The 18,992-nt window shown below is 27.0% G+C and overlaps 1 protein-coding gene across 1 annotated transcript in view; it reads left to right on the forward strand.

The window, feature by feature from the left end:
* Positions 1-17,993, forward strand: part of LOC107454243 (neuroplastin) — a 71,532-nt gene extending 53,539 nt beyond the window's left edge. Inside the window, exons 7-12 of the mRNA XM_016071365.3 lie at positions 3,314-3,428; positions 6,640-6,809; positions 10,703-10,816; positions 11,849-12,022; positions 16,085-16,220; positions 17,838-17,993. Of these exons, the coding sequence (XP_015926851.2) occupies positions 3,314-3,428; positions 6,640-6,809; positions 10,703-10,816; positions 11,849-12,022; positions 16,085-16,220; positions 17,838-17,892 (764 nt within the window). The 3' untranslated portion in view covers positions 17,893-17,993. The remainder of the gene's footprint in view (positions 1-3,313; positions 3,429-6,639; positions 6,810-10,702; positions 10,817-11,848; positions 12,023-16,084; positions 16,221-17,837) is intronic.
* Positions 17,994-18,992: the final 999 nt, after the last annotated feature.

Genomic DNA, 18,992 nt, shown 5'->3' on the forward strand with positions numbered 1-18,992 from the left:
TTTACATCGATCTAATTCTGGATATGGAAGATTTAAAATTCAGCAAACAGCTCATACCTTCACTAATTTGTGGCCTTGCCTGTTTTATATCGGGTAAGTAAAATGATTTATTTAATTTAATTTTAAGTTCCTAATAGTGATATAACTAAAAATATTCGTTACTAAATAGCTTATAATGCCTGTGCACCTTTCAAATTGATTTTGGCATTTCAGATTTAATTTTAATACACCCAAACTAATCAGTTCCAGTTATGAATTGGTTGTTTACAAATATAATTTTGTAGGGATAATTTTTCAAATCTTATATGACTCTAAAAAAGCTTATTAAAACAAATTTCAGAATATATAATAGTGTATAATTGATAATGTTAAATACTGTTCACATTCAAATTTTGTTTGTACACAATTTTAATCTTTAAAACATTTTACATAAAATATTTGGTTTAAAAATATTAATATTTGTTTCATGGTTTTAATGAAATTTTTGAGCTTAGTATTGTCTGTAATACGCATATTAAAAAAAAGAAGTTTTTGCTTCCTAAAATAAATATAATATGTATCTGTATAGAATTTTGAAGTTTTATTTTGAGAAACCAATTTTATTTAAACTATGTTATATTTCTTTTTAAATACCCAGTACATTTTTACATTCAGTTATATTATTGTTTATTTTACTATTGACGAGGTAGTTAATGGTGTTTATACTTAGAGTTGCGCTTTAATTTACAATAATTAAAGTACTTATTTTTATGAAATAAAAATATATACTTCTATTATTGTTGTAAAGTAATGTCACAATAAAATTCAAAATATTTACCGAAACATAAATAGATTGAAAGTAAAAGTTTTAGATTTTTTTTAAGGAAGAAAAAAAAAATTATTTTTAATTTTAATTAATGTAAGATATTTAATAAATAAATGAAATAAGGAAATAAATTGAGAAAAGGGGTTTAACATTTATGAAAATATAAATAAATTTAATTTTTACTTGTAAGCTGTTTAAAATTTTATTCTTTTTTTATCAATCCAATTTTGAATGACCATAGCTGTCAATATTATGCATAATAGAACAGTACATAAAATTTTGAAGTATCTGCACAATGTTATATCATTGTTAATGATTAAATATATATGTATGTATATTATATAAAATTATACTTAGTATGATTTTTTAAATCTATGATTATGTTATTTGGAATGTTTTAAGATTAATTTTTCTTTCATTATTTGTGTATAGTTGAGTTTAAAGGGATATTTCTGTATTGCGATCTGCCACACCAACTACAATCGCAAAGGACCTAAATTGATTTTAAGCTGTAAAAAATTTTTTAAAAAAAAAGCATATAGAAGTTTCTCGAGGGTGGTTACGAGTTATACCCTTCGAGCGAGTTATACCCTCCTATCTGCGACATGTTTTTAAGTTTCTCCTAGGCCGCTGCCCGGAAGTGGCCAAGACTAGGTGATTATTCTGCCATAGATCATGATACAGAAATCTTCCCAAGAGGCACAAGGGGATTAGTTTCTTTTAAAAAATAACTTATGCCCACATAGGTTAGTCTATTTCAGCAATTAGTAGCTTTTTTTTTAGTGTAAATCATTACTTAACTTGAATAAGGTAGTAGGATAAAATGAAATCTCTTTTTTATTGTTTTTATCTTAATATTGTACAAAGCTAATTTATTAAAATGGTTTCAAAATATTTATCGAATTCTACAGTTTTCTGTCTTTTTAATAGCATTGATGATTTTTCTTAAATTGAAGTGATTGGTGCTGTATTTGATTTGAATTGTAAAATTTCACTTGACTAATGTCTAAAGTTCATTAGATATTAAAAGTAATGACATGTTTTCATTCCTTCAGTTGTCATCAGTTCTGATTTATCAAGTACAACGTATGTGAAAAAAGGAGGTGAATTCATCCTGCTGTGCCAGGTACGCGGACTGGATGGCGTGCACCTCTGGTATAAAGATGGAAAAGCAATAAGAGCCGATTCCATTAACAAATATCATCTGGAAGTGGGCTCTCTTCAATATAATCTAGAAGAGAAACAGTGGTTTTCAATAATGAAATTAACAGTGAAAAATGCTGATTCTATTCACACTGGTGATTATAAATGCAATATTACTGGCGATCATTCTCAGCACGTCATTGTAGTCACAGGTGAGATTGTTCCACTTTTTAAAATTTTTGTTCCTCTCTTGTCTTAATGGGTGTTTCTGAATATCTATGTATTTTATTAGAATTTATTATTCTGAATTTTTTCTGGAAGAATATTAAATATCAAAATTAAGATTTTGATTCAGAATTTTGGTTCCCATTTATGATTTTAATAACTGTGCTTTATTTGCTTCAGATTATTCTAACTAATGTAGATATAACAAATAGATTTTAAAAGAATGTGCCTAAAAATTTCAGTATGTTTGTTCTCTTTGGAAAGAATGTGCTTTTACAAAAGTGAAAAGTTTTGAAAGCGTGTTGTCTTTTATTTCCATTATTATTTTTATTTATTTCCTCAGGAAAAAAGTCAAGGACATCACGAAGACAAAAGAAAGTTATGCTTCAGTGGTTCTCCTGTTCTCTGAGTTGAGGATAATGACCCTCTTTTAAACATATTGTCTTTGAATATTTATGGTGTACATAAAAAGTATTTTAATTGAACTTTGTTCCGTAATAATTTGTTTTAAAATGAATTTAAAATTATCATTCTTCCGAAAGAAGTAAAATTTCAAAGATGCTATATCTTCAGTGGGATGCGAGGGTATGATTCATGATTTGGGAGTTTTGAATAGAGAAAAGCTTTATCATGTTAAAAACTATATATGTTGTATTTTAAATCATTATTAGTATCTATTAGGATGAAGTTTATTGTCAAAAGCAAATTTTTTTGATGATTCTATTTTACAATTTTTTTTTTTTGATATGCATAAAAGTTGTCTTTACTCATAGGATCTGCTGCCTGTATCAGAATAAATTTACTCACAATTAAATATTTGCATAAATTTTATCAATTTGAATCTATTTATGATCAAAAAATGTATGGAAGTAAGTATTTTCAGTGTGACACTTTTTTTTAAAAGAATTAATATGCTGTACATTAATTATTTTGTATCAGAATAAATTTACTCGCAATTAAATATTTACATAAATTTTATCCAATTCAATCTATTTATGATAAAAAAATGTATGGAAGTAAATCTTTTCAGTGTAACACCTTTTTTTAAAACAATTAATATGCTGTTCATTAATTATTTTGCTATTGAACTTATTTATATAATTCATTTATTGCAAATATCATAAATGTATTTATTTTTAGGTGACATGATAGTAACTAATGAAGAGGAACCCGGTATGGGGAAGTTGCTTACACCTGGTGAACCTCTAATACTGCAGTGTAGTACATCTGACTGTCCTCAATGTAAGATTATATGGTAAGAAAGGACTTTTTACAATGTCAATTATATTATGTTATTCCCTTATTGAAATGAACTGCTGTATAGTTTTCATAATTTTTAGTTGATAAAAAATATGTAATAAATACGGTCAAACCTTAGTATTATAAGCTTAAAAGAAGCCGCTCTATATTTTATGGCTTAAAATATCATTTATGTTCAATGTACAAGATGTCAAACGTCATAGTATTTTTAACTTCTTATAATGTCTTTTCATTTGCATAAACACTTAGCTGAAATTCTTTAGCTTCATTATTTTCCTTTTATTTTATATCTTCCAATCAGTGAGTCCATTTACAAACTTTAAAACATCAAATATTGCAGAGGAGACATGAAAAACATGAATAATTATTCGTCCCAAGGGATGCAAAAATCTTCATTGCAAAGTAAATAAACAGAATTATAACCAAACTTTAGATGTTTTTATGTATAAAAAAATTCTTTGTTTTGTTCATCAATCGATAGAATGTGCAGATTGTTCTTCTAATTTCTAATTCCTCGAATCTCGAGACCATTGATTCGCGGTAAATGAATAATTTATATTTCGACAAAATTTTCTCAGAGTTCTGCTTTTCTAAAATTTAAATTTCGTTACATAGCCAAAATCTTGTTGACGAGACATTTATTCTGCTCTTACCAGCACCCTCTTTTTTTCTTTTCTTTCTGGGTTCTCATTCTCGAGCCTTGACCTTTTTTTTTTTATTTACATAGTTTTGATAGAGAAAAACACAACTTTGGATCAACTTCGAAAACACGAAAATTGGATCATGTTGAAAATTAGATAAAAAATTGTCCTAGATTCATAAAATTGATTATCTGTGCTTAAACATCTTTTGAAAAAAATCAAAAGAGATAAGGAAGAAATTTTTTTTTTACCTGCAGTCATCAAAGAAAGTCTTAGTAATACACAACCATTTATATGTTTTATTTTCTTTTAAGTTTTGCTCTAAAAAAATACAAGAATTAAATATGAATACATCAATAGATCAAAATTTTGCAAACAATGGCAAACTGTATTAAAAATGTTGTATGGTTATCTCTAACAATAAATAGTTTGTGATATTACTTAAGAATACGTTTAGTAATTGTAAAATTAGTAATTTTAGTAAGAAACCTTTATAAATTCTTCCAAAGTTTAGAAAAAATGTTTTATAGCAATTAAAGATGGTTTGGGAAATCTAGGTCCACCAAAAAAGTATTCGGATGAAAAATATTTTTCTGCTATCTGAATAGCAAAAGCATGAACACCTATGTAAATTCATATTATTGAAGTTCCTGATTTTAATGTTTGGTGATATTTTATTTCATGAGATAGTCTGGTATATATATATATATACAGAGGTCTGTACAGACCGAATTTACTACCGTTTAGCGGTACCTTCAAAAATTCAACTTTAGGAAAAATAGTAGTTTCACAAATTTAATTTTAGGAAAAACGGTAGTTTCACAAAATACTTCTTCTTAAAATTTTATTTTTGTATTCCTTAAGAAATGATAAATCCATATTCTTGCCATATTTTTGTGTTGGATTTTTAAATATAATTTTTAAGTTTTCACAAATTATGTCTAAATTTTCACAAAATATGTACCTCTCAGAAAAACCTAGACAGACCCCTGATATAGTTACAATTAAGCAACTCGTTGAACAGACTCCATTTTTAGTGTCATGGTGCGTAGCGTTTTTAAAAAGTAGTTACAGGTGCTTAGTTTCAATTTTTATTTTTAAAAGCCCTTAAAGGTGCTTTTTTCATTGCGTCTTTTTAAAAAGTGCTTAATTTTCCCTTTTCCAAAATAATAATTTTTTTTCTTTACCATGTCGATTTTCGCCACGTATTGCGCAAAAGCATGCTTTTCACATTATTCAATGTTTTCACTATTCATTCAACCACGATTTATTTCGGTGTACCGTCAGTCCATAACGTATGAAAGCGTCAATCATTTTACATGTTTGATGAAATGCTTAAGAGTCTGCATGTGTGTATAATGAGCTGGGTTCGGGGAGATTATTGCACTCTCATGTGCAACTGCTACATTTTGCAAGATATTCTATATTTCAGGCTTCATTTTTCACCCTCTGATTGATATTGAATCGAAAAATCTCTCGATCATCGTATAATGGCTAATATGATCAGGAAAAGAGTTCTTTGTCAGAAACTAGTTATTTTATCATAATCATATAAAGTCTTTAAGAATTATTTTGCATTTTGTTAAAGTATGTAGTGCTTAAAAAATACTTGCTTTTTGCTGAAGGATTTGGCTACACATCCTGAGTGTGCTTGTGCAGTCCTATTTTTAAAATAGTTTTGATTTTTTCATTAGATTTTTCCTTTTAATTTACCATTTTTTTTTTCAGTGTTAGTACTGTAAGTGTGATTTTAATTCGTTTGAGATTCTAAATAAAGTTTATTTGACTGCAAACTTTTTCGAAGTTTTAAAAATACAGCTTCAACAATTTAGCAGCTAAGTTCTATAGAACACATTTAATCTATACATAATAATAAACGCGGCTGTGTGTGTGTGTGTCTGTAATCACAANCTTTTTCGAAGTTTTAAAAATACAGCTTCAACAATTTAGCAGCTAAGTTCTATAGAACACATTTAATTATGAATAAAATGAAGCAAAAATGTAAAAAAAAAATATTAATTAGTTACTTAATAAATAACGAAATTATTATTTTATACCTTGAAAAAAATAATTAGGGCCACAGAAACAGGAAAATTGTGGATAATAGGGAATTAAATCAATCTTAAAAAATTAGGGAAGTGCCTAAGAATTGAACTAATATTCCCAAACAGTTAAGGAAAATTAAACAATTTGACTTAGAGGTTTTAATGTTTATTTATAAAAAAAATTGTCATAGCAATTTTTAAAATTTTTTTTTATTTCCACATCTAATAATAAGGATTGATATATATTCTGCATGCATATTATGTGTTTCTTATATTAATAATTATGGTAAAACTGAAAAATTTATTTAAAAAAAAGTATACCACTGCTTATAAAAATCATGAAAATTGACTCAAATCAGCTTAAAAGAAGAAAGGAAATTTATTTTCCATTAGTTTGTGGCCACCCTGGAAAGGCGTGTCCTCAAAGCATTTCTTCTTATTTTTACTCGCGGTTTCAAATCTGTTTACATTAATTGTCTTACAGCATTAATTCATTTTAAACCTTTTTCTTTTCTTTTAGGCAAAGAAATGGGGAGCCTTTATCTTCAATTGACAACCATATAGAAATACATGACAAAAATAATTCAGTTGTAATCAAGAGTGCCACTTATAATGACACAGGTGTTTATATATGTGGCATTACCCATGGGGATCTAAGCATTTCTGTGAATGCTACTATTGTTGTACAGTGTGAGTATCATTATTATTTTTTCCTCGTTTTTGTTTTCATTTGAAATAAATGTATAATAATAAATTTAATAAGACAGTTATTTAACTTGAAACGAGTCGAACACACTCTTTATTGTTGTATTTAAGTTGTTGAAAAATGACAGTGATTCTGCTTGCTTATTGTATTGCTGCAAATGTGTCAGAAATTATATAAAAAAAATGGTGTGCTGGCAAAATTATAGCCAAACTTATAAAATTTATTATTTTTCTTTTTTAACAGTAGCTCAAGAAGGAAATTAAAATAATTTTGATATCCTATTACATTGCATTTTTTGATGCAGGAGTTAGATAAATCCTAATCAAAAGCTTTAATTGTTCAATTACAACTCTTTTCTTGTTTTGAAATTTGTTTTGTCAATCAATATTATCATAAATGGGCATATTAATAGGTGAATAAAGTAGCGGAGAATTCATCTTTGAAATAGGGGACACACAAGAACCCGAAAGTCCTTCATTTCCAAAGCCTATCAGAATCACTGAGTTCTGTTAATTTAACATAGTGTGGAGATATTTCATTTTTTTTCTCTAAAAAGAAACTTTTCATGCTTATGATTTAGTGAGAAAGTTTTGAATTGTACATAAATCATTATACAAACTTGCCCGAATAAGAAATGCTTCGTTAGTTAAGATAGTTTAGCTTTTGTAAAAATTTGTTTCTATGATGACAAACATCAGAATCAGATTTGAACTGTTTAAAGCTTGGAATGGTAAAATTCAGAAAAATAATTACTAAAAATAATTTCAATCGTACCGTAGAGACCCGAATATCTACAAAATCGAGTGGTAAGGACACCACTGTTAACAAAAATTGCAGTTAATAATTAAAAAAGTACAGGGGTAACACGAAAAATAATTTAAAAGTGTATTCATGCATGTGTATATATTTTAAGCATACTCTTGTGTTGTATGTTTAAATTGTACGTTCTATGTCTAAATCAGTAAAACAGAAGAAAGAAAAAAAATAGTACTTGCATACTTCGTGAAAGTGGGCATGCATGAAAGTTGATGTATCAGGATGTTTAGTTATTTGTAAGATTCACACCAGCAATGAAAATTTAGTAGTTCATTAGGACCATCTAGGTATTCATTTAGTGCTCTTAATATAATAGACAAACTAGAGAAAAAAAATCAAACTTATACATAATTCATGTTATGGTACGCACCAAAAATGATCAATTGTAACTCTCTAAAACTCCCTAAAACTAATTAGACTCTAATCTAATTATCTTATAATTAGTTTAAACTAATTATCTAGTAATCTTAGGTTAAAACTAATCTGTAACTCCCTAAAACTAATTAGGTTCATTACCACCCATAATGATTGAAGATTGGTAAAATGGGTATAAAATCAAAATATTTATTTTTAAAGGTTCTAAAACGGAACTATTAAATGTATTTTACTGAAAATTTTTATGCATTTTATGTATAAGTGGATTCATTAAGATTAAATAAAGGATAAATCAAAACTTATCTATTTTGTTTGATTGTTTTCTTACAGTAATACATTCAAAAGAACATGTTTTGATATACTCCCTTTACCCCAAAGTGGGTATAGTTCTAAAATTAATATATATTTTACATAAAACCATCAGTTAATATTGTTTTATAAATAAAAATGTTCTTAAATAACTGTATCATGATTATATTTTTTAAAAAAATAAATGCAGAAATTTTTTGGGCTCATATTATCAAATAAAAGAATAATGTCCAATGCTATCAAATTAGGTTTCACTTTGGATGCATTATAATTTGCTGAACTCTACACAATTTCATTAAAAAGCTGGAAATCTGTTATAGTTTTTGGTTTATTTGAAATATGCATGAGAATGTAATATTATAGTGTCAATTTAAAGTGTTTTTACTACTTATAGCAGACATGTAATTTTATTCAATTTAGTTATTTTAAGGAAATTGTTTTTTTTAAAAAAAAAGTATGAAAAACACTGTCACATGAAAGCAGATACTTGTGTTAAAACTCATCCAGTTAGCATATGCTCACTAAACTGTACCATTTATGCTATTTTGATTTAAAAAAAAAATTTATTGAAATATATATTATATGTCTGTTATATTGTTATCATTCTTCTCTTTGAAAAATAAAATTTAAAAGAAATATTTTCAGTGTTAAAATGACTAAGTAAGGCTATAATCAAACAACTAAATTATTCATTGCAATTATTAAGAACTATTTCATTGTGAAATATAGAGCATTAGACACTTTCTAAACTAATGCGGAAGTTTAAANATTTTTATTCAATTTAGTTATTTTAAGGAAATTGTTTTTTTAAAAAAAAGTATGAGAAACACTGTCACATGAAAGCAGATACTTGTGTTAAAACTCATCCAGTTAGTATATGGTCACTAAACTGTACCATTTATGCTATTTTGATTTTTTAAAAAAATTATTGAAATATATATTATATGTCTGTTATATTGTTATCATTCTTCTCTTTGAAAAATAAAATTTAAAAGAAATATTTTCAGTGTTAAAATGACTAAGTAAGGCTATAATCAAACAACTAAATTATTCATTACAATTATTAAGAACTATTTCATTGTGAAATATAGAGCATTAGACACTTTCTAAGCTAATGCGGAAGTTAAAAAAAAAATCCCTATTTTACATTTAGGTAAACCTAACCATATGCCCACTTTACCCCTCCTCAGAAAACAATTCATTATAAAAAGAATTTTGAAGTGTATTCTTAAATTTCTGTGTAGATCTGCTCTTTAGATGTCCCTCTACCAGTTAGAACTAAAACTAATAGTTTTTGACAGTTTTTTAATGATATTAGAAGAAAATTCATCAACTAATATACTGTATAAGTTGATCATATACAGATAGTTGGTAAACATTACATTTTTGATCATTTTATAAAACAGTGAAAGAAAGCTGAAATAATGTTAATTGATAGATTCAACATAGAGATTAGAATGATCAGACCAAATAAATAAATAAACTAGGAAAACAGATCAAGTAAGAACTGAAAAAATATATAGTAAAAATTAATTAACTGAAAATTATAAAGTTTTACTTTTAAAGTTAATTTTAAAAGAGTAAAAAGTATTATTTTATTAATGAACAATTATTCTGTCTGTTCATGAGTGTAAAGAACTGCATTTTGTGTACCAGACATTTTCAGTTATTCCTTTTAAATTCCATACCACGCCTAGAACAATAAAATGAGTACAACAAATTTTCTTTTAAATACATGGAATTTAATGCAAAAACTTTTTTTTTGTTACTATTTTGCAAATTCCAAACATATTTCAAATTTGTGGAATAATATTGCATATTATTTCTCAGATATATGTGAAATAATATATAGCAAATTATTTCACAAATTTGTCACCCATGTGTATGATTTTAGCGACACTTATAGTGGAACATTTGGCAGCAATTTCCACCACACTGGCATAAATCCTACTTATTAAAAAAAATTCTCTTTGTGAAACTTGCATGTAACCTGCACCAGCAATAAGTGGGGCTCTACTGTGTTGTACTTTGTATTGTTTACTATTAAGCATTATTAATTATAAATTATTGAGTTAAATTAATGTTGAATTAATGTAATAAATGAAGTAGAAACAAATTGAATGATTTGAATTATAGTAGAAATAAAAACTGGTTAATAGATTTTATCAAAAGGATGTCATTTTTAAAAAAAATCATAGAAGAGTAATATAAAAATAAAAGATTGGATTATGAAAAAGCAAAATGATTTACCTTTAATAATACCATTAATTTACCATTAAATAAAGTCTAAACTTATTCTGACACAAACAATGCAAGTATGTATATGTTTATAATGTCTCTAAAGTGTGAGGTGCCTAATGGTATTTTTTGTTTTTAGCTAAAATAAAATTAGATAGGTTTGATGCATCATCTGTTGTTATTGAAGGCAGTCCTTTGGAGCTCATTTGTCACCCTCAAGGATCTCCTGCTCCAAATATCAAGTGGTTTATTGGTAAATAATGAATATTTTTCTTGATTTTTTATTTTTATGTACTTAAAGAGTCTGTCCTCCATAATGTTTCTCAATTATCTTTTTTTTTGAAATTAAATTCAAGATTTCCCACTTAAGATTTTGTTAGCAAAATCTACAATAATTGTAGTTTTGTCAGTCAGTGGTAACAAAATGAGTGCTATGTGGATTTGAAAAATAATTATGTGTACTTGGGAAAAAAAAATCTAATAATGCAAATTTTTCTACTTTATAAGAAGAAATGAACTCAAGGTAATTTTATTCGTTGATGAGACTTATAACAATTCAAGTAGGAAACAGTTTTTACTTCTCTAGTAATGAGTTTTTTTTATTTTTAAAAATTTGAATATAAATGGGTAACATCAACTTTCTCTCTCACTTTATTTTTCATTTATTTATTTTTTTAAAATTACATTTGACATCAACTGAGACACAATGCTATAAAATAATGATCTCTAGCGAAAGAAAGAATTTTTTTTTACAATACTCAATGTTTAAAGTGAAAAAACTGCAAAAAAATTCATGAAAAGCAATTGAAGTTCGTATAACTTTTAAAGAAATTGGAATTACGATAAAAAAAAACTTGCATTAAGTCAATAAATAACAGTGTTTCTTTCAGCATGTAAAATTGTAACCATGTCATTGTATTTCAGCAGACTGTTAATCTGTCTGCATACAGATCAACTTCATGTTGATCTGTCAAGACAGATCAAAAGACAGATCAACATGAAGTTGATCTGTCTTTTTAATACGAAGTTTAGTAATTAATAATTCTAGAGTGTTAAATTTTTCATTTCATTTCGTCATACTCCTTGTACATTTTACTATATGCCTTGGTAATTTTAACATTCTAAGTATTAGTTGTTGTGCAACAAAACAAAATGTAACTTGAAATTGAACTTACAAAACAGGGTTGGTGCTTATAGAGATAGTTTATTTTCTTTTGGTTTGGAATATTCATTTTTAATTTTTATTTGATAAAATTATAGTTGTTCAAAAAGCGTTTGCTTCTAGGGAATCAAGAAGTGTTTGATGATGATGAAAGAGTGGAGCTTTTGGAACATGGAGGTTTGGCAAAAGGAAGATTATTGATCCAAGAAGCAGAGTATAGTGATAGAAATCATTACACTTGTGAGGCATTTAATCAATTGGATAGAGTCAACACTACAGTTTTCATTAGAATAAAAGGTAAATTCATTTGCTTTCTAAAAGATTGCTAATAGTTTTTATACAAACTATTATGAAACTATTGATCTATTTTATACAAACTATACATACTATTAGGGAAAGTTAAATTTTTCCCCTAATTGTGTTGATAGTTTATTAATTTTAAGTAAGTTTTTGGGCTGTTTCTCCTTTTTTTTCAATTGCCATACTTTACGGATTACAAATTGGAGTTCCCTGTAGCAGAATTTTTTCGAACTTTCTGTGAGATGCCTCTTTAGTGTCTTTCTGCAAGATATTTTAAATAATGACAAATATTTAAAGTATTAAGTTCCTGATTTAAAGTAACAGAAGCATTAACTTAAAAAAAAAAAAACAAAAAAAATTGGATAAAATAAAATATTTTTTTAAAATTGAATATGTAATATTTTTTTATTCTAATATGACTAATAATCTCGAATTTTATTGGGGGGGGGGAATTCATTAATTATTTCTTTTTTCGTATTTGTGTATCATCATCACATAAAAAAAATCGTGAAATCCATACTAGTAAATATCAAAAAAAAAGATCGATGACGAAATCACGAGAATCGGACTATTCAAAAAGGGGTTACTAAATGCGTGTTTTAATTTCGAGATTCTGTTGTTGTAATAAATAATATTGTATTAAAAATATAGAATTTTTAAAACTGTGGATATCAATAGTAGTAACTGGATAAGAAATAGAGCGAAAATTTCTGAAGAAAGGAAAACCAAAATTTTTTACATCACCACTCTTTATTTTTCCTTCTCAAATGACAATAGAAAAAGCTCAAGAATTATTTTTTTTTACTCCGATGTACGAGAAAGGCATCTTTTGAATATAAATCTAAAGAAAAGTTAAGATCTTTCAAAAATTTCTGCAGAAAAGAAAACCAAAATTTTTTACTTGACGAAGGAAAAATATTTCATAAGAACTTTGTAACATTCTGCAATAATGTTGCTGTGTTGCCACAGAATTGGAGTGTTTAAATCTCCTCTCATTTTTTAAGAGGACCTTCCTCAATCGATAAAACTCAACTATCGAAGAGGTGGAGACTGGAGAGAAAATTGTAAATATATTATTAGTTCTTTGCATTTAATTTTCAAATTTACTGATGATGAATATTTACTCAATTTGGCACTATCTTTTGATTTGTGTAAAATATAAGGCCCTCAGGCCATCAGAAATTGAGATGTAAGGCGTGTGGTATTTTAGATTCGCTATAAATTTTTTTCGCAAATTTATGCCAATACAGTTCTGCAATTATGCTCTTTTTAATATTAATTTCATAATTGTTTACAAGTTTATATGTAATAAAAGAATTCTTGATAATTCAAGATATAGTTATATTTTAATAAAGATTGTGGAAATTTTTCCTTTTCTCTAAGTGTGTTCTTTTATTGACTTTTTTTTTCCTTTTAATTTCTTTGTATTTCTTTAATTATTCCCTTTTATATGTTGTATATAAAAAATATTTTTTATTGAGAAGATTAGAACAACTATAAACTCTGAATGCTTTCCAAAAAATAAAAATGTTTTCTATACATCTATATTTCCATAAAAATTAAAAATAGAATTCATTAAGTAATCAAAAATTTGCTTTTAATTTTATTTATCAAATGTGTTTATTATAATGTATTTTTCAGTGTCTACTTTTTAAACATGAAAGCTGCAATAAAATTTGTGGCTAAACTTATACATTGGTAACAAATCCGGATTTAGGCACGAAGATTTGTTTTTCAAAATATTATATGCCACTTAGCACTTTAGAATTCTTGATAATTTAAAATATAGTTATATTTTAATAAAGGTTATAGAAATTTTTCCTTTTCTCTAAGTGTGTTCTCTTTTTGACAATTTTTTTTTCTCATAATTTCTTCTTATTTCTTTAATTATTTCATTTTATATGTTGTATATTTCAAATACATTTGGAGGATAATTTAAAAAATTGTAATTTTAAAGGTTTTGGAAAGAAAAAAAGAAAGATTTTTCAAGGAAAAGACGAATTTCAGAATGGTACAAAATGCAAAAATTCAAATCATAAATTTTTTGGTTCGAATTTATTAATTTTTTTAAAAAGAGAAAGAAAACTGCAGATCTTAAAAAGAAACTGTTTCCTTCTCTTTCTTTGGCAGATTTTGGTAAGGCTCAAATTAATTTTTTTACCAAAAACGTGTTCCAGTTAAAAACAATACACCTCTTCATTTTAAGAGGAAATATTTAATGCTTGTTGTTTAAATATGTTAATTTTACTGAAAATTAAAAACCTTATAAATTACATAATTTTATGTGAAATAAAGGACATTTAAAGAAGTTTTAAAAATTAAATCAGAGTGGAAGTCTTCAAGATGTAAAGAGAAAGATGTGAATGATTGAGCTGATTATTAACTGTCTACCACTTTAATTAATGTGCACATTTACAGGTTATGCCAACTATTCATAGACAAAACAAGAAAAGAGCAGTATTTGAAAAATGAAGGAATTGTATTACATATAATTAATCGAACAGCATTGAAAAAAAGCAACATTGTAGTTTGCTGCTCACAGAGTTAGTTCATCCTTCTGAAGTTAATACATAAGTAGAGAAAAAATTGTGTTGTTTACCCCCCCCCCCCCNTTTTTTTCCCCCCCCCCCCATTTCAAAGTTCAGTTATTATTTTTTTCCCATTTCAAAGTTCAGTTAATTTTGCCCAGACCAAAAAATAAAAAAAATCAGTGGTGCAGATCCCTTTTTTTTTCCTGCAGTTACATGCTCTAAGGGATACCTTTATTTTTATGTCCCATTTGCAATTTTTGACGTTTTCATATTTGTTGTGCTTAAGTATAATCATAGGTGAATGTAATTTAAAAACCCAAGTCAAAATTCTTGATGGTCCCATCAAAAAAGTTTGATGGCCTATGTTGGTTTCAGTGAGACTCATGATGATCCAACATTTTCCATTATGTGTTCATGATTTTTGATATGCCAACAAACTTCCATCATTCCATTATGGATAATGCCATCAAGAGAAGTTTGAACCAACAATCCATGATGGTTCCAACAATGCATTTTCATGATGGTTTANTATTTCATGGTAAAAATTCTTGATGGTCCCATCCAAAAAGTTTGATGGCCTGTGTTGGTTTCAGTGAGACTCATGATGATCCAACATATTCCATTATGTGTTCATGATTTTTGATAAGCCAACAAACTTCCATCATTCCATTATGGATAATGCCATCAAGAGAAGTTTGAACCAACAATGCATTTTCATGATGGTTTAATGGGAATTCTTGTTGCTTCTCAGAAATATACCACACATCAAATAATTTAGTTTTTTTTATATTGGACCATCATAAATCAGTTCTAATTCCTACATTGAGATGATGATTGTTCCAACATTTGTTTTCTAAGATACTATGATGGAAATTTCTGATGATTCTTGATAGTACATCAATGCGTTTCTATGATGGTTTAATAATAATTCTTGTTGGTTCATCTGGAATATACCATCAAAACAATTCAGGTTTTTTTATGTTGGCCTATCATAAATCAGTCTGGATTCCTACATTGGGGTGATGGTGGTTCATGATCGTTCCAATGTTTGATTTCTAAGGAACTATGATGGAAATTTCTGATGGTTCAACATGAACAAACCATCAAAACCTATTCTTATGTTGGACCATCATAAATCAGTCTGAATTCTGCCATTGAGGGTGATGGTTACTTATGTTGGTTACCATCAAAAATTATAATGGTTCATGATGGAATTATTGATGATTACCATCAAGATTAATCATCAAAAATTTTGACTCGTGTCTAGAATAAGTAAACCTTTGTTTGAATGCAGATCATCTACAAAATGACACAAGAATGTCTGATGTTCCTTTCCTTCATTTGTAGTTGTTACTTTTTTTTGAGCATTTTATAAATTTAAGATTTCCTTCCATTTTAATATCAAGTATAATGATAGTTTATCACATTGTCATTTCTTTGATTTTATATTTTGAGTATTTGAAATTTTGTGTGTTCAAAAGTAACATGAAGTACTTTTCATGAGTTTTGCTTATTTTTTTTCTTCTAGATAAACTTGCTGCTCTGTGGCCTTTCCTTGGCATCTGTGCCGAAGTATTAATACTGTGTTCAATTATATTTATATATGAAGAAAAAAAGAGAAAAAATTCAAACGATGAGCCTGAAACTGATCTTCCCACTGAAAAGTAATTATTTTCTTTTTGTTTATTTAGGGAAGCTAACTTCTAATATGAATGATGATATTCCATTTTAAGTTGTTGAGGAAAATCAGCATTGTGGTTTAAGTAGTTTTAATTTTTCTGTTCACATATTTAACATACTCAGGTGATTCATCAAAATATTCTAGCTGTAAAACAATGTATACATACAGTAAATATAAATAAAAATTTAAAAAAAAGTTATTTCATTTTATTTTTACATGTCAGTAAATTTTGAGATTAAGTTCATCATTTAAATAATTTTTTGTTTACATCATCTACCTGCTCTATTATTTGCTTCAATATTTTAATAAATATAAGTAAATAAAATTACAGTTATTAATTTAGATATCTCTTTCCAGCTGTGAAACTTTTTTTTTCTAATTTTAAAGTAGCTTAAATTTTCTAAATTGACATGGAGAGATCCCCCGTTTTTCGCGGTTAATGGGGACCAGAACCTTCCTCAAAAACTGAAAAACCGCAAAGTAGTATTTGTTCCTAGGAATTTTCGTGCATGCGGGTACACGAATGTTTTAAATATGTAAACAGTATTTATACTTTACACATTTAAGACAAAAATTAAAACAGTATGTGTATTTACTTAAACGTGTCAGTGCTAATAAGGTTGATTGCAAAGCTTTATATAGTAATAAACATTAATCAATGTTGCTTTCTGAGAGAAGCGCGTGGTATATGTACTCTGAGTCAACTCATCTCTTTGTTGAGATGATCCTTCTCTCTCGTGCATCAACATAAAACAACGCTCCTTTCCGCAATGTGGCTGCCAACATGATTGTATTTTTTCACTTTTATTTTTTGATGAATATTTTTGAAAAACCCGCAAAGCACTGAAGCCGCAAAACATGAAGTGCGAGGTGGCGAGGGAACACTGTATTATTTTAATGAAAATTGTTGCAATTACATAGTAAATTTTGCATGATATGCCATATTTGATTTTGAATTAGGTAATATTTTATCTGTTGGTTGAAGTCAGAAGCTAATATGGTTTGATATATACATAATTGTTTCATAACAGCTTGTACAATATTTTACAGTAAAGCGATGTAAGTCAATAAAGGACCTTAGTCTAAGATACTCAGTTATCTAGTTATAAGGCCCTAGAAACTTTATATTAGTTCATCTTTTCATAAAGCCAACAAGTTCATTTTAAATTCATTTTGGTGGAAATGTATGATTTCAAACTTCTGTTAACTGTATTTTACTGGACAGTCAGCAAAATTTTATTAACTTTTAACAAAAGTTCTTTTTTATTACTTACCTAAATTTCAAAATATTTGACTTGCTAGTCTACTTTAATATTTTATGACATTTTTATTCAACTAAAACTGACATAGTTTAAAATCTTGTACGGAAGCATTTATTCAAATTGTTTTATTTAAAAAAAAGTTTCTTTATTTAAAAAGTTTCTACTAAATTTCAAAATTTTTGACTTACTCCTCTACTTTAATGCTTTTTACTATTTTTATTCAACCAAAACTGACCTTATTTGAAATCTTGTACGGAAACATTACTACAAATTGTTTTATTTGAAATATTTTTTATTTTTCAAAATTAGTAAACCAAGGCAATGTTCATTTTTTCCAGCAAGCACCATCGTGAGCAGAGAGGCAAAGGGCAAGATGTTAGACAAAGAAAATAAGAAATGTCAGGCTCAACTGGTCGATATCGTGATATTTTTTAATTATTTAATCATTCACTTGTTTTCTTCAGTTCATTTTTAATACCAAAGAAAAAAAGAAATATTTACACCCTTCATTTCATCTGTTATGTGGAATTATCATCGAATCTCCTTTTATAGTGTTACATCTTTTTTTTTTCCTCCTTTTTTTTTCAATGTTAAGTTTTTAATATTTATTCAATTACAAAGTACAACATGTTGAGTTATTATTTTGAAACAGGTGATTTCAATAACGATGCATAATTACAACGAGAACATTAGCAAATGCGAGTTTCTGTGTCTTTGTGTGTTTAACGTAGTTGATTGTCGTGCATAGAAAGGGTTTCATATTCTAACTTAACTAGAAAAAAACCTCTCATTCTTTTAGTGTGAATGTGCAATAAATTATATGCTCACATGTCTTTAAAAACAAAAATGTATTTTTCATATGAATGAAATTTTTTTGTTTGTTGTTGCAAATCATGGTCCTTCATGCTGTTCAATTTATTAGGGATGGCTGATTTGTTTGTACATATTATTTTGTTGGTATTTTCAGTCATTTACTGATTGTTAGCTGTTTCACTTCATTGGGTATCATTGTTAATTCTTTTCTTAAAATATAATTTTTGTAAAGAAATATATGAAACTATATGTTAATGAGATATATAAATTTAGATTAAATATTTGCCATAATTAAGTTTTTTCAGTCACTCTTGAAGTTTCTCTTATCAAAATTTAGGTTTATCTTTTATCCTAGAAAATGATGAAAATTGTTTATTAATTTTTTTGTTACACTTTTATTTAGTATAGTTACCTCATAGCATTGTTTTATGAGGGCAAATGTCAAGAGAGTATGATGTGAAATATTTTTAACTTGAGAAAAACTTTATAGACTTGTTTTTTTTTTTTTTTTTTTTAATTTTAGAAATTTTAATAATGTGTTTCTTTCAGCTGTTGACTTATACACTTTACATACCAGAAATTTGCTATCTCACCATCAAAAATAGGGGGTATACAGTTATGATTTTAATCTATTCTGAACTTTTTCTCTCTATTCATAAAAATCATATTCTCAAGCATAA

The sequence above is a fragment of the Parasteatoda tepidariorum genome, chromosome 5 (assembly GCF_043381705.1).
Source record: "Parasteatoda tepidariorum isolate YZ-2023 chromosome 5, CAS_Ptep_4.0, whole genome shotgun sequence".
Taxonomy (NCBI): Eukaryota; Metazoa; Arthropoda; class Arachnida; order Araneae; family Theridiidae; genus Parasteatoda; species Parasteatoda tepidariorum.